The sequence below is a fragment of the Cynocephalus volans genome, chromosome 6 (assembly GCF_027409185.1).
Source record: "Cynocephalus volans isolate mCynVol1 chromosome 6, mCynVol1.pri, whole genome shotgun sequence".
In the NCBI taxonomy this organism is placed as follows: Eukaryota; Metazoa; Chordata; class Mammalia; order Dermoptera; family Cynocephalidae; genus Cynocephalus; species Cynocephalus volans.
In genome coordinates this window covers 26,612,664-26,628,121 of record NC_084465.1, presented here as the reverse complement: position 1 = coordinate 26,628,121, position 15,458 = coordinate 26,612,664, and the positions used below count along the sequence as shown (strand labels likewise).

The following is a 15,458-nucleotide window of genomic DNA, read 5'->3' as shown; positions in this document are numbered from 1 at the left end:
ATGACCTGTGGGACAAAAGGTTGTGAGAATCTGAGATGGACCTAACCTTCCTTCCTTCCCTCCTTCCTTTCTTTTTTGAATTTTCCATCCAACAGCAGAGTGTAGAGAGAATATTATGCACATGCCCTTAATTTTTTTCCCTTATGTTTACATCTTGAGGCAGAAAAGTCTTATCTGCAGCTACATGATGGGCTATGTGAGAAAAAAATCTGGGCTATTAGTGAAAAATTGTGTTTTATGTAAATTTTGAAAGGAAAATATGTCAAGAGCATGGTTTTTAAACTTATTTGGGCTTCATTTTAAAACTTTTTAGAGAAGAGATCTGAATCTGCCCAGTGCTAAAGGCTCTGTGTTTGCATGGCTTGTGCTTGGCCAGTGTGCTGGGTTCTTGTTGGAGATTAGCTATAGCACCAGATCCCATTCTTCCTTGTCAGTCTTGACCCAAAGATGTCAACATTCCTCATTATTTGTCACCACATAATTGGTATTGATTGGAAACTTTCTGAAATGGGGCAGAACTGTTTGGTTGTCTTTTTCCATGTAACTTAAGCATAGTAATATAAATAAACTAATAGTTGGAAAAAATAAGTAAACTCAATTTTCATTTAAGCCTTTTACAGGATTCACAAAGGTGAAGGTAGAATGCCTTTTTAAACATCTCTTTGACATGTTGAGATCCTGGGAATCAGAAACTTCAGTACTTCCTTACGATCTACCCTTCATCTACCCTTAAAAAAACAAAAGAACAAAAACAGTATACTTTAGTTTCAGGGCAAGCCAGACCAACTTTTATTAACATTTTCTTCTTAGAATGGGAAAGTTTTCATGTCTTTTCTACCAAGATGCTTTCATTAACTTGACCTTGTGGTCAACATCTCCATTTTGGCACAATTGCCAGATATGCAAGAAAAGTTTTCCAGTTAAGGTGGTATTTTCCAGATACTCCTCTTATAGATGGTGGTGTTGTTGGACTTTCAAGTGTGGGTGATTATCTCCACCTTCCTTAACTTGTCAGTGTCTTGAATTAATGAAAACAGGGGCACAGAGAAGGAAATGAAATTTGAAATCTGTAATTTTTTTTCAGTTTTAGCCAGCTTTTCCTCTCAATGCTGTAATTTTTCCTAGCACCTCTGAGAATATTGCCTTAACAGTATGGGCATGCTGGCAAAAGCAAAGCAAAACAAAAACAATGTTATACAAAATTCAAGCTGGTGTGTGGTGGGGAGGTATAAGTTATTTACTTTTTAAAAAGATTCATTGTAAGTTTTATTGGTCAATCACGATATGATTCATGTTAAACATAGTGAAGTATATTGACAATGTTAAGAACATTCTGTATTTACTGACAGCTTATCAGGAAGGAAATGCTACCTTTTCTGTACCTTCGTTTTCTGTCTTGTACAGTACAGTTAGAAGGCTTCTGCCTAATCTCAGCACATACATTACTATTTCAGGTCCTGTGGGAATGGCTGCTGCTGCTGCTGTGGCAACAGGAAAGAAACGAAAACGGCCTCATGTGTTTGAGTCTAATCCATCTATCCGGAAAAGACAGCAAACACGTTTGCTTCGGTGAGGGGCCCCTTATCTATATCATTACTTTTCTTCAGATACTTCATGTGTGGATGATAGAGTTAGAACATATGTTATTAGGTTGGTTCATCAAGGACACCAGGTTAGAGTACTTGCTGACAGATTCAGACTTTAAAGTACTCTTACAAAATTAAATAAATGAAGACCTAGAAATTTGATTTAACAGATGCATACTATCATATTAATTCATTCAGAGAAAATTTGTATGCCTGCTATGTGCCAGGCACTGGGAATATAACAGTGAACAAAACAAATTGCCTTAAAGAATTTATATTCTGGTAGAAAGAAAAGAAAATAAACAAATATGTAATATATCAGATAATAATAAGTGCTGTGAAAAAAAAGAAAGTGGAAGAATGAAAATAGAAAGGTCAGGAGGTGGGGAGACATAGCAGTTTCTCTCTTGTATAGGGAGGGTCTGAAAAATCCTTTCTGATGAGATAACCTTTGAACAGAGACCTTAAGGAACCAAAAGAGAAATGATGTTGATGTCTAAGGGAAGTGCATTTCAGGCAGAGAGAATATCAAGAGCAAAGGCTGTGAGGTGGGAACATGTTAACACATTTGAAGGACAGCCAGGGAGAGAGTGAGAGGAGCTGTGATCATAGTAGTAGAGAGCCATGTCAAGAGGTCTTATAGTCCAATACCAGGGCTTTGACTCTTGTTCTGAGTGAGGTGGAAATCAGTGAAGGCATTTGACTAGAGCAGTAATATAATCTGACTTTTTTTTTTTTTAAGTAATAGACTTTATAGCAGTTTTTGGTTTACAGAAAAATTGAGCAGAAAGTATAGAAAATTCACATTACCTCCTCCCACCCCTGCACACACAGTTTCTACTATTATTAATGTCTTACATTTAACTTAGGTTTTTAAAGAATCACTCAGGCTACTGTGTTGCAAATAGACAAGAACAGAAGTAGGCAAACCAGTCAGAGGGTTATTGTAGTAATCCAGGCCAGAAATGATAGTGTCCCAAAACCAATCTGGCAGCAGCAGAGGTAGTAAGAAGTGGTCAGGTTCTAGATGTATTTCAAGTCAACTCAGCTTGATTTGTTGATGGATTCAATGTGTGGGGAGTGAGAGAAAAAAAGGAATGAAGGGTGACCTCAAGATTTTTGGTCTGCTTGCTGGGAGGATTGAGATGACATTTACTGGAGGAGGAGAAGGTATGGGAGTAAGGGTAGCACAGAATCAGGAATTTGGTTTTGGACGTTTTAAGTTTGTGATGCCTCTTAACCATTAAGTGGAGATACAAAATAAGCAGTTGGATATGTGAGTCTGGAATTCAAAGGAGAGGTCGTGGCTGAAGATATTATAAACATATAGGTAGTATTTAAGTCTTTGAGACTGGATGTGATCACTTACGGAGTGAATATGGTAAAGCACTCCACCCTTTAGATGTTGGGGAGATGAAAGGAATCTGCAAAAGAGTCTAAGAAGCAACCAGTGAGTCAGGAGAAAAACTAAGAGAGTGGCATCCTGGAAACCAAACACAAAAAGTATTTAAAAAAGGAGGACATGCTATCAGCTCTGTCAAATGCTGCTGACAGGTGAATAAGATGTGAATTAACCTTTAGATTTAGCACCATGAAGGTCATGATTGAACTTGACAAGAGTGTTTTCAAAGGAGTGGTAAGGGTGAAAGAATTGGAATGTCTTCAAGAGAGAATGGAGAGAGAGGAATTGGAGACAGTGAAAATAAACCATTCCTTCAAGAAGTGCTGCCAAATTTCTTGCTTGCATGTGATACTTTGCTCACCAGTCCCTTGAAAGAATAGACTATTCCCAGAAGAATTATAAAATGTAGAACGTCAAAATAATCTCCCATGATTTCAGAGGAAAAGGACAGTGTTTCTGTTTCATCCATTGTTGCTATATTTGAAAAAGCTCTTCTCATTCCATCCTCGTTTGTAAAATACTGCAGGACTGAGAATTATTGTTTATATCACAATGAAAATCTGAAGCTACAACATTTTTAAAGTAGTATTTTTGGATAAAATTATGTCAGTGAGATATAAACAATGAGTACATCAATAAAAGAAATTAGCAGCAAGTCATTTGAGCCCCTTTTATTAAGCATGGAGATGATATAATAAAGTCTGTAAGAGGACATTTCACCAGTGACCTGTAATTGTAAGTAGTAGTAATAGGTGTTGCTAAGATCAGGAAGGATGGTACTTGCTGTGTTCAAAATTATGTCATGGCTGTGTCTCAAGGCAGAACTCTCAGTATACCCTTACGTAAATGGGCTGGTCATTGTTCTTTAAGAGTAAGGTATGTAGGGCCGGCCCGTGGCTCACTCGGGAGAGTGCGGTGCTGATAACACCAAGGCCCCGGGTTCGGATCCCATATAGGGATGGCCGGTTCGCTCACTGGCTGAGAGTGGTGCTGACCACACCAAGTCAAGGGTTAAGATCCCCTTACCGGTCATCTTTAAAAAAAAAAAAAAAAAAAGAGTAAGGTATGTACATATTTCTGCTGTACAGGATATCTAACCTCACCCTCCCTTTTTTACATTTTGGGAAAAAGAAAGCATATCTGATTAGAATAAATTGTCTCAAGTCAAAGTAAATTTTATTTGTGTCTGATCACTATAATTTCTATCTTCTTTAACTGTTTTTATTTTCTTTTCACTCTTTGACTCAGAAAACTTCGAGCCACATTAGATGAATATACTACTCGAGTGGGACAGCAAGCTATTGTCCTCTGTATCTCACCCTCCAAACCCAACCCTGTCTTTAAAGTATTTGGCGCAGCACCTTTGGAGAATGTGGTAAGTCAGAACTAAGCTGTGTTCTCAGATGCCCTTTGCTTTCTGTGGGTTGTCGCCATTCTTCTGATCCTCTGTCTATCACAATAGTTAGCACTTCTATCCTCCCCTCATCCAGGGGTGGGAGTGAGAGATTGGTTTTCTAATCACTTTATGTAGCTCAAAACAAAAAGGATCGCACTGTTTCAACTTCCTTATAACAAGGTATTTTACCTCATCAGATGCAATGGAGAACACCAGTTTTGCTTGTTAAGAAACCAATGCAATATTTTATAAGAAAGTTACTGATTTATGTTAGAAACAAAATTGTAGCTAGTTCTAAGATGTCAGCTTTATGAGGCAAACCTGGAAGCATTTTGTTGCTCAGATATTTGAGTTGCGTATTTAAAGTCTCATTTGCATTTCTTCAAAGATTGATTTAACACTCCTTCAAATTAGAGATATATTTGAATATTTTGATTGCATAACTATTCATAGTTAACTTTTTAAAATCTGCCCTTCTTGTCAGTAATCCATAATTCATTTTATAAAAGTATTTTGCCCTTGCATACTTAATATGAACTGCTCTTCCTCTGGCCAAAATGACGTTGAATCATTAATAAAATAATGACCTATCAAGATTTAAATTGCATTTTGTTTTTATTAGGATAAAATTTATTAGCTTAAAATGACATTTATTAATGTAGACATTCCAAGAGTTCAGAATTAGTAATCAGTTGATAGAAATTTTGTTTGTAGTATTGTTTTATTCACACCATCTTCTTATCCTATTCCTATTAAATGTTCCTATTATCTCTTAACTTTCTTGAGTTTCCTAAGGCCCAAGAATTAGGATACATATTAGAAGCTTTCCTTAGAAGAATATGGTAGAAGGCTTCTAGTTCAAAATGGCCTGACAAGCAGCCCTTACTGTCACACCGTTGACAAATACGAAATCTGGGCATGTCTTCCTTTCTGCAGCATTGATAACCTAAAATATTACTACTAGTAATAATAATGGTAAATGTGATCTGTGAAAAAGACTCATCTAGAAGACTCAGAAAAATACTGCTGAAAATTACTCACTGAAATCCAAAATGGGCTAGCCGGTTAGCTTAGTTGGTTAGAACATGGTGCTGGTAACACCAAGGTCCAAGGTTTGATACCTGTTCCAGCAAGCTGCCAAAAACAAAAAGAAAAAAACAAAGTGAAAAATCCATAAGAAAGTTTTAGAAAACTGTTGGAATTCTCCATAAAATACAAAAAGAGATAGACTCTATTAAATAGAATAGACTAGAGTGAGATAAAAAGCAAATATATATTTTACTGTTGATTGTATCTGATCAAAAACATTTGTATCTAGAATATGTAAAGAACTCTTACAACTCAACAATAAAATGACAAATAGCCTAATTTAAATATGGGCAAAGGATCTAAATAGATATTTCTCCAGAGAAGATATAAATGGCCAAAAAGCACATGAGCATTAATGACAGATAGTTATTTATCATTAATCATTATTAATAGTCATTTATCATTAATAATCAAGTCATGATTTTTAATTTTCTTAATGACTAATGGTAAATAGATAATGATAAATAATTATTAGTCATTAGGGAGGTGAAAATCAAAACCACTATGAGTTATCACGTCACACACACACTAGGATGACTATAATTAGAAAAAACAAAACAATAGTAAGTGTTGGTGAGGATATGGAGAAATTTCTACACTCATACATTGCTGATGTGAATGTAAAATGGTGCTGTGGAAAACAGTTTGGCAATTTCTCAAAATATTAAAAATAGAGTTACCATGTGACCTAGCAATTCTACTCCTAAGTTATGCCCAAGAGAACAGAAAACATATGTTCACACGCAGACTTGCGTACAGTGTTCAAGCCAGCATTATTCATAATAGCCAAAAAGTGAAAACAACCCAAATGTCCATCAATTGATGAGTGGATAAATAAAATGTGGTATATTCATACAATGGAATATTATCGAGTAAGAAAAAGGAATAAAGTACTAATATGTACTATAGCATGGATGAACCTAGAAAACACTGTGCTAAGCAAGAGAACCCAGTTGCAAAAGACCACATATTGTATGATTCCATTTATTTATTTATTTATTTATTTATTTATTTTTGTCGTTTTCGTGACCGGCACACAGCCAGTGAGTGCACAGGCCATTCCTATATAGGATCCAAACCCGCGACGGGAGCGTTGCTGCGCTCCCAGCGCCGCACTCTCCCGAGTGCGCCACGGGCTCGGCCTGTATGATTCCATTTATATGCAATGTCCAGAATAAGCAAATCTGTAGAGAACGTGGATTAGTAGTTGCCAGGAGATGGGGAACGTGAAGGGAGGAATAGGGAGTGATAGCCAATGGGTATGGAGTTTCTTTTAGGGGTGATGAAAATGTTCTAAATTAGATTGTGATGAAGGTTGTAGTACCCTACAGATATATTGAATTGTACACTTTAAATGGGTGAGTTGTATGATGTGGTAAGCTGAATAATGGCCCCCAAAGATATCCAGGTCCTAATCCCTGTAATCTTAATGTTACCTAATATGGCAGAAGAGTCTTTGCAGATGTGATTAAAGATCTCAAGTTGGGGAGATTATTTTGGATTTTCCAGGTAGGCCCTAAATGTGGTCACAAATATCTTTATAAGAGGGGGACAAAGGGAGATTGACATAGAAGTAGATGTGTTGGCGGAAGCAAAGGGATGGATGCAAGGAGGGGGTCAGGAGCCAAGTACAGGCTAGACAGAAGCTAGACAAAGCAAAGAAATTGTATTCTCCCCTGGAGCCTCCAGAAGGATCTAGACCTGCAAACCACCCTGACTTTAGCCCAAGAAAATAAACTGGTATGGTTTTAAGCCACCAAGTTTGTGGTAATTTGTGGCATCCTTAGGAAATAAATACATATGATATGTGAATTATATCTCCATAAAACTGTTACCAATGTTAAAAGTAAAATAACAGGCAAAAATATGTCAGACAAAAAAAGTGCCTACAAAAATAAATCATGGATCATAGCATTAATATCAGACAAAGACAAATTCTCAAGGCAAAAAAAGTATTAACTGAGAACCAATGATCATTTAATATTGATATATTAATAAGCAGTATAAATTTATAATGAACATTTTATACCTCAAGTAACATTAAAGCAAAACATCAAAAAGTTAGAAATGTAAGAAAAAAAAGTTTAAACCCACAATAGTAGTAGGAAGCTTTAATATCTTTGCCAGATCAAGGAAGCAAAATATAAATAAGAATATAGAGATCTGAATAATACAATTAATAAAGTTGATATAAAAGATAGATATATAGCAATGATACCTTACAAGGGGATAATATACCGTATTTGAAAAATTACATAAATGGATTATAAGAACTGACCATACATTATTATTAGGCCCCAGAGAATATTTGGGGGCCATATTTTCTGATCATAGTTCAGAAAATTTAGAACTTAATATAAAAAGAATGGAAAGAAAAAAATTTCATTCATGTGGAAATTTTAAAATACTCCTTAAAAGAAAAACTTAATTTATAGGCTATTTAGAAACAATGACAACCAAAAACAAAAGCTTAAAAGTTATGATCTAAACTGGTACTCAAAGGAATATTCACTGCCTTACTTTTTAAAAATACACACATGTATATACCAAAAAGATGGGAAAGAAGTAAACTTCATCTAATTAAAGAAGGTAGAAAGAGAACAATAAGCCTAAGAAAAAGTTAGAATAAATAAACACGTAGAAGAAATGGATGAGTTAACAAACAGGAAAAGTAGAATTGTTAAACTCAAGAATTGATTCTATGAAAAAGTCTGATAAAATAGAAAAGCTTCTCATGTGTTAATGAAGAAAAGGGTAGAAGAAACAAATATAGAGCCTTAGAAACAAGATAGTTATAATTGCAGATAAGAACAGATTGAAAATTGTAAGAAAAGGCTGTATATTAATTCTTTTCTTATAAATTAAAAACCTCAGCTAAGTGGATAATTTAGGAAGAAAATAAAACGACTAAAACATGTCCAAACCTCACTAGAACAATAAACATATATAAAATTGAAAAAATGCTTAAAGAACTATATCCCTCAAAGGAACAATAGGCCCTAATTATTTTGGTTGACTTCTCTTAACCCCCTAATCTTATACCCTGGTATATATACAGAGGTGGTATTGAAGGACTAGAGCCCACTGTTTACTATAATCAGTTATGCAGCATATTGCACATAATCTCACATTAATAAATTAGAGAAATGATTTAAATTTTATAATACGAATGTCTAACAATTACTGAGTGCCTACTATATTCTAGGTATAGTTATAAGCACTTAGTTTTATCTCATTTGATAATTTAAAAACTGGAATTTGCATTTTGTCCCCTGCCTGAATCCATTATTAATTCTCCTTTTATTCTTCTAGCTGGAGGCTAATCAGAGGTCTGGAAAAATTAAAAATGCACTAGGCCCGTTCATCTTTGGAATATGGATTTCAGATTCAAGATTGTCTGTTGTTTTAAGAGTTTGTTGAAAGAGGATTGAAAAATACACTGGGCTTTATAATAGTTGTTGAAATTTCTCCATGCTGTGTTCTGCCTATACTACCTCCCTGCCCAACAATTGGGACACATAGCAAGGCATTGTAAACAAAGTCAAATGGCTCACAACAAAATGGAATTTTCTTATTCAAAATAATAATAGCAACTATAATTTATTGCCTGTTTTCTGCTAGGTAGTTTATGTTTATTATCAGAGTAACCCCATGATGTATATATATCAGTTATTATCTGTGCTTTACAGATTTGGAAATTGAGGGTAGACCTTAAGTATTTTGGCCAAGATCACATAGTTAATAACTAGTGAACTAGTGGTTAATATTCTTAATATATAAAGAGGTCTCAAAACTCAATAAAAATATGAACAGGTGAATAACAAAGACCCAAAGGTACAGATTTGAATATGGATTAGATATTAGATGATATTAAGGAATTATTATTTTTGTAGAATGTAATCATTGTAGTTATGTTCGAGAATGTCATTGTTTTTCTAAGATGCATGCTAAGGTATTTAGAAGGGTTGCAATATCTGTAAAATATACTTTAAGTGGTCAACCAAAGGAACATTGTATGCCAAAAGTAATTGTGTGTATATAGATGGCAGATTAAATAATCATGCCAAATATTGACAATTATTGAATTTAGGTAGTGGATGTAGAAGCGCTTATTTTTACTGTTCTTTCCACCTTTCTGTATATTTAAATTTTTTCATTTAAAAAGTATTTTTTTAAACCCAAAGTCAAAAGGGAAAAAGACATAAACAACAGGAGGAAATACAAATGACTAACAACCATAAAGAATTTTAAAGAAATATGAATTAAAACTAAAGCCATTTTGCATGGCTCATGTTGGGAAACATGAAAAGATGCATAACCTGTAGCACTGGCATGTCAAGGAGTTTAAATTGGTATAATTTTCTGGAGGGCAGGTTGGCAATTGGCATAAAAACTGCCAAAATGTATACTTTTTAATCCAACTTCCTTTTGAAATTTTATCCTAAGAAATAATTCATTAAATGAGCAAAGATGTATATGTAGGAATATGGGTCATAGTGCTGTTTATAGTGTTTTTTGAAAATTGAGAATAACCTAAAAGTTCAAAGATAAGGACTTGGTTAGATAAATTTATACCTCATTCATAGATAGAAATACTGTACTGCAATTAAACATGATGACATAAATCTTTCTATTGACATATTCAGACATTGGTGATATATCGTTAAGTGAAAAAAACAGATTATAGAAGCATACATAGAGTTTGATACTACTTTAAAAGTAAATCTGCATGGTCTACATGTACATGGAATTGAGTGCAGAGGATTGTTGTAACTAATCTTTTTGTATAGTAGATTTTGAAAACTTTGAACTATACATATTCTTAATAATTCTAACAACCCTGAGAGATAGGTATATTATTATTATTTTCATTTTGCAAATGAGAATACTAGCTCAGAGAGGTTAAGTGATTTGCCCAAGATTTCCCCAACTTCTCAATAGAAGAGCCAGGATAAGAAAATTTGTATCTCTATATTGAAGATACGAATAACATAAAATAGACATAAAAAATGTTAGAATGGCTGTTATAGAAAGACAAAAATAAATGCTGACAAGGATGCGGAGAAAGGGAAATGCTTTTTTTTTTTTTTGGTGGCTGACTGGTACAGTGATCCAAACCTTTGACCTTGGTGTTAAAACACCACACTTTAACCAACTGAGCTAACCAGCCAGCCCCTGAAAGGGGCACTCTTATACACTGTTGGTGAGAATGTAAACTAGTACAACCATTATGGAAAATTGTATGGCAGTTCCTCAAAAAACTAAAAATAGAACTACCACATGATCTAGCAACTCCACTGCTGGGTATTTATCCAAAGAAAAGGAAATTACCATACTGAAGAGATATCTGCACCCCCATGTTTATTGCAGCACTATTCACAATAGCTAAGATATGGAATCAACCTAGGTAGGTATCTGTTGACAGATGAATGGATAAAGAAAGTGTGGTATACAATGGAATATTATGCAACCATGAAAAAGAATGAAATCCTGTCATTTGCAGCAACATATATAAACCCGGAAAACATTATGTTAACATTATATTAAGTGAAATAAGTTGGACACAGAAAGATAAATACTGCATATTTACTCATATGTGGGAGCTAAAAAAGTTGAACTTTTAGAAGTAGACAGTAGAATTGTGGTAACTAGAGGCTGGGAAGGTGAGGGGGAGGTGGGATAGTGGGAGGTTGGTTAATAGACACAAAATTACAGCTAGATTGGAAAAATAAGTTCTAGTTGTGTGCAGTAGTGCTAGGCATCTATAACTAACAATAATTTATCATATGTTCTCAAATGGCTAGGAGAGGGGAGCTCAAATGTTCTTACCACAAAGAAATGACAAATTTTTACAATGATAAATTTGCTAACTACCATGATTTAATCATTGCACATTGTATATATGTATTAAAATATAACTCTATACCCTATGAATATGTACAATCATTATGTTTCAATTAAAACGTAAATTTTAAAAATTACTTTCAAAAGTTTGTGACTGAAAGAGAACAAGAAAGAGCAAAATCTTCTCTTTGATATCTTAATAGCACCTCAAACTCAGCATGTCCAAAATTAAACTTAAATCCCTCCTCCCACCTCTCAGTTAAGGTCTGTTTCCAGTATGTCTTGCAAGGCAGAAACTTGGAACCATTTTTGGCATCTCTCTCTCCTCTCCTTCCCCCTACAACCCACCCATTATTTTGTTCTCTGTTCATTTCCTAAATATCTCTCCAGTCAGGCCCCTTTTCTCCATTTCCATTGCCACGACCCTAGCTAACAAGTCTAGTGTCCATCCAGTTCCCTTTTCACAGGTAAGAGTCCTTTACTTCAACTGTCTCCAGCCTCATCTTGCCGTACTCCCCTGCTCTCTCTCCTCTCAAGCCACAAGAGTCTGTGTTCAATCCCTTGCACAAACTCTGCTTCTTCCCTCCAAGTGCTTTTGTGTGTATGCTCTCTCTTATCTCCTTCTTCACCTCATTGACTTTTATTCCTATTTAAGAACTCATTTCAGTCAGCACTTCCTACTTGAAGCTTTCTCTGACCTCCAGAAGCAGGTCAAAGCCCTATTCCATCCAAGGCTCACAGCACCACTGAGCACTTATTACAGATGCACTGTTATTTATTTGTGTGATGATTTCTGTCCTCAGCTAGATGGTAAACTCCAAGATGGTGGGAACTGTATCTGCTTTGCTCTCCATTATGCTATCAGTGCCAAACAGTATGCTTGCTGTGAATAGTTGCTCAGTAATATTTGTTGAATGAATAAAGCATCTTAAACATTTGGCAGCACTCAGAAATTTAAAAATGCAGAGTTGGTTTCCAAATCCTAATCCTACATTGGATCTAAACTGAGACCATGAAAAGTAAAGTTCTATGAAGTTGGGATGTTTCATCCTTTGTAGTTACTTGTCCCAACTTATAATTATATATTTATCTTTGTAATTATTTTTTTGTTTGTCTTCCCTACAAGATTGGAATGTGAACAATAATAGGGTACTGTGACTGATAAATTTGCTCACCATTTTGTCCTCAGTCCTTCCTTAGCACAGTGCCTAGAATACAGTAGGTAAATAATAGTTGTTGAATGGATGGCTAGATGGAAGAGCTATCAGATTCATGGACTATCCATGTCATGTTTATATTTGTAACATGGGTAGTGAGAAAATAAGTCAAAATTAGCTGAACTCTCAGAAAGAGTCTTTTAATATGATGGAGAACGAAGATCCCTTACCCAGAAACTCAAGGTTTTTCTAAGTTTCTTGGGATCCACTACCTTCAGGTCTAATGTCTTCTGCATTTTAAATCTTTTGTCTTTTTAAGCCTCTGTTCTTTAAAAGTTAAAAGACCTCCAGAACAACTCCACTGAGTGTTTCAGTCCTTTTGAATATCATTCTTAGTGAAGGGTTGGCTCCCATAGTAAAACAGTTATCAACATTTAGACAGGCTAATTCAGTCTTGCCCATGGGTTGGTATTAACTAGAATGGGCATATGTAACTAAAAATATCAGTTTTGTGAAATTGTTTTTAAGCTTTGATTTTTTTAAAAAATGGTTTTCCACATTGATTTTTCCTATCTGTGACTCAAAGTCCTCAAGTGTAAAATAAGGATGATAATACCTACCTTACTGGGGAGCAGTAGAAATTAATTAAAGTTGGTTATCATCCCCCTCTTTATAACATTTAGGGAGAGCTGGCATGAAAAGTATTGGCAAATGGTAGATTTTAAAGTTGCTATGTCTTGAGGGCATCCTCTTGGTGGCTTACTGCCATACCATATACTTTAACGAACTATGTAGGAATTGGCCTAGAAATATTTTGTTGAGGAACAGAGAGAAAATTTCTATTTTTTTTATAGAACCATGAGAGTTTCTGAAGAAACTCTTTCCTCAGAGTCAGTCATCCATAGCATTTAGATGGGGATACACTGGATATGATTAACCAGTTTTACAGGTACAGAAATCATTCACAGTCACAGAGGCAAGAAGCAGGTCTGGGATTATCACCAGCTTCTTAGAAGTTGTCCTTCTGCCTTCCCCTAGATAAGTGGACTCTGGAGTTGGTCTTGATTTCTTGTTCTAAGTCATTCACTTGCCCATTAGGACTCCATGGGTTGTATACTGGGAACTCAAGAGAGTACCATTCACATTATCTACAGGGTTGAACAGGCACAACTGTATCTGGTAGCCCTGGCAGAGTAGTATTGGAAAAGTAGAGAATGATTGGAAAGATTGAAATGCTGGACTAAGAAGCTCGGACTTCATCCTATAAGATATGGGGAAGTAGAGGAGTTATTTGAGGGGGAAAAATGACAGTGAAGTGTCTGAACATATGGGCTTTGGAGCTAGATAAAAATTAGTTTGATTTCCAGCTTTTCTGCTTACTAGCTATATGATTTGGGAAAAGTTACTTAAGTTTATTAAGCCTCAGTTTTCTTATCAGCAAAATGGGTATAATAGTATTTTCCTTATAGAATTATTATAAGGATTAATTGAGACAATGTATATAGTGCTAGGTACATGGTAAGTGCTCAGTAAATGATATTTGATGCTAACAAGTGCTTCAGAAATTTTAAATAGCAGTGGCATACAGAATGAATTGGAGGAAAATAAATTGGTAGCTGATTTTGATTTTAATTGGTTCTTGACTTAATTGTGAAACCAGTTAGTTGATATATTGGTGTGAAGTGACAAAGGCTTGAGCTGTGGTTTTTGGGCTAGAAGGCAGAAGTTGGAACACAAACCTCTATTTTATTATATCTATGACACCATTATTTATAAGACACACTGTTATATGTGTAATAAAGAGAAAGAAAAAACATTGACAAACTCTGACACAATGCTTATCACTAAGGCTTTTTATATTATACTTGTTGAAAGTGCTCTTTCAGGCTTACTTAGATGTAGCTTTTAATCATGTATCACTTGTATGTACATAAAAAGGAAAATATAAATGAAATAAATTAAGATATTCTTAAAACTTCTTCACATTCAGAGCCCAACTCTTTTCAATTCTTGTTTCAGTCTTTGTTTTCTGTGTTTTTTCATGTAATATTGACCTGTGTGCCATCAAGAGCATGAACACTGCTGCATTTCTTTAAAAAGTGCTCTGCCGTTGTGTCTGAGATTTTTTTCCCCTAAGCTGCAACAAATTTGATACAGGTGCTTCTTGATCTTACCCAAAATTGTCAAGACTCCTATTCCTTTCTCAAATGGTGCAAAATGATTTGTTGACTGAAAAGGCAAGGGGTTGCAGTCATGACCCCAGGGATAACAAATATGTTCACATATGTGCAGTGACAGCTATGCCCCTTTGCTGCCTGGTCTACAGCAATTTGGGGATGTATCCCAATTTCAAAGGACTGATAAATGCGGGGAATAAAAAATATCTCAGAATTGATAGATCAGATAGAATTGAAACACTAGCTTTAAAATTTGGGGAAAGTAACTTTACTAAGCAAGCTTAGTTAGAATTGCTGTGGTCACATCTGAAGTTATTTTGTTACAAGTTACCCTGAGGGGGGATGCTTTACCAGCATTTAAAAAAAAAAAATTCAAGATATTTTTAAGGAATGGCACTGATAAGTTTAGCAAACTACCTAGATATGAATTCCTAGAATTTTACTGACAAATAAAAATGGCTGAAATTGTCTGAAACTGGCTGTAGTACTAACCTAATGATTTCCCATTTTCGAATGCCAGGCGTTACCAGCACAACAGAACTTGTTTTAAAATGTCATTTTTACGGGCCAGCCCGTGGCTCACTCGGGAGAGTGTGGTGCTGATAACACCAAGACCCCGGGTTCGGATCCCATATAGGGATGGCCGGTTAGCTCACTGGGTGAGCGTGGTGCTAACAACACCAAATCAAGGGTTAAGATCCCCTTAACGGTCATCTTTAAAAAAAAAAAAATGTCATTTTTACTATAAGCCTGCACCTAATATAAGGATTTAACCTGATATATTAATAGGCTTCTCTAAGATTCAGT

The 15,458-nt window shown here is 35.2% G+C and overlaps 1 protein-coding gene across 2 annotated transcripts in view; it reads left to right on the top strand.

The window, feature by feature from the left end:
* The window catches only part of NRF1 (nuclear respiratory factor 1), a 145,346-nt gene that overhangs the window by 59,422 nt on the left and 70,466 nt on the right, over window positions 1-15,458 (top strand). For both annotated transcript variants that reach the window (XM_063099338.1, XM_063099337.1), the window contains exons 3-4: window positions 1,455-1,569; window positions 4,237-4,363. In XM_063099338.1, coding sequence (XP_062955408.1) covers window positions 1,455-1,569; window positions 4,237-4,363 — 242 coding nt within the window. The remainder of the gene's footprint in view (window positions 1-1,454; window positions 1,570-4,236; window positions 4,364-15,458) is intronic.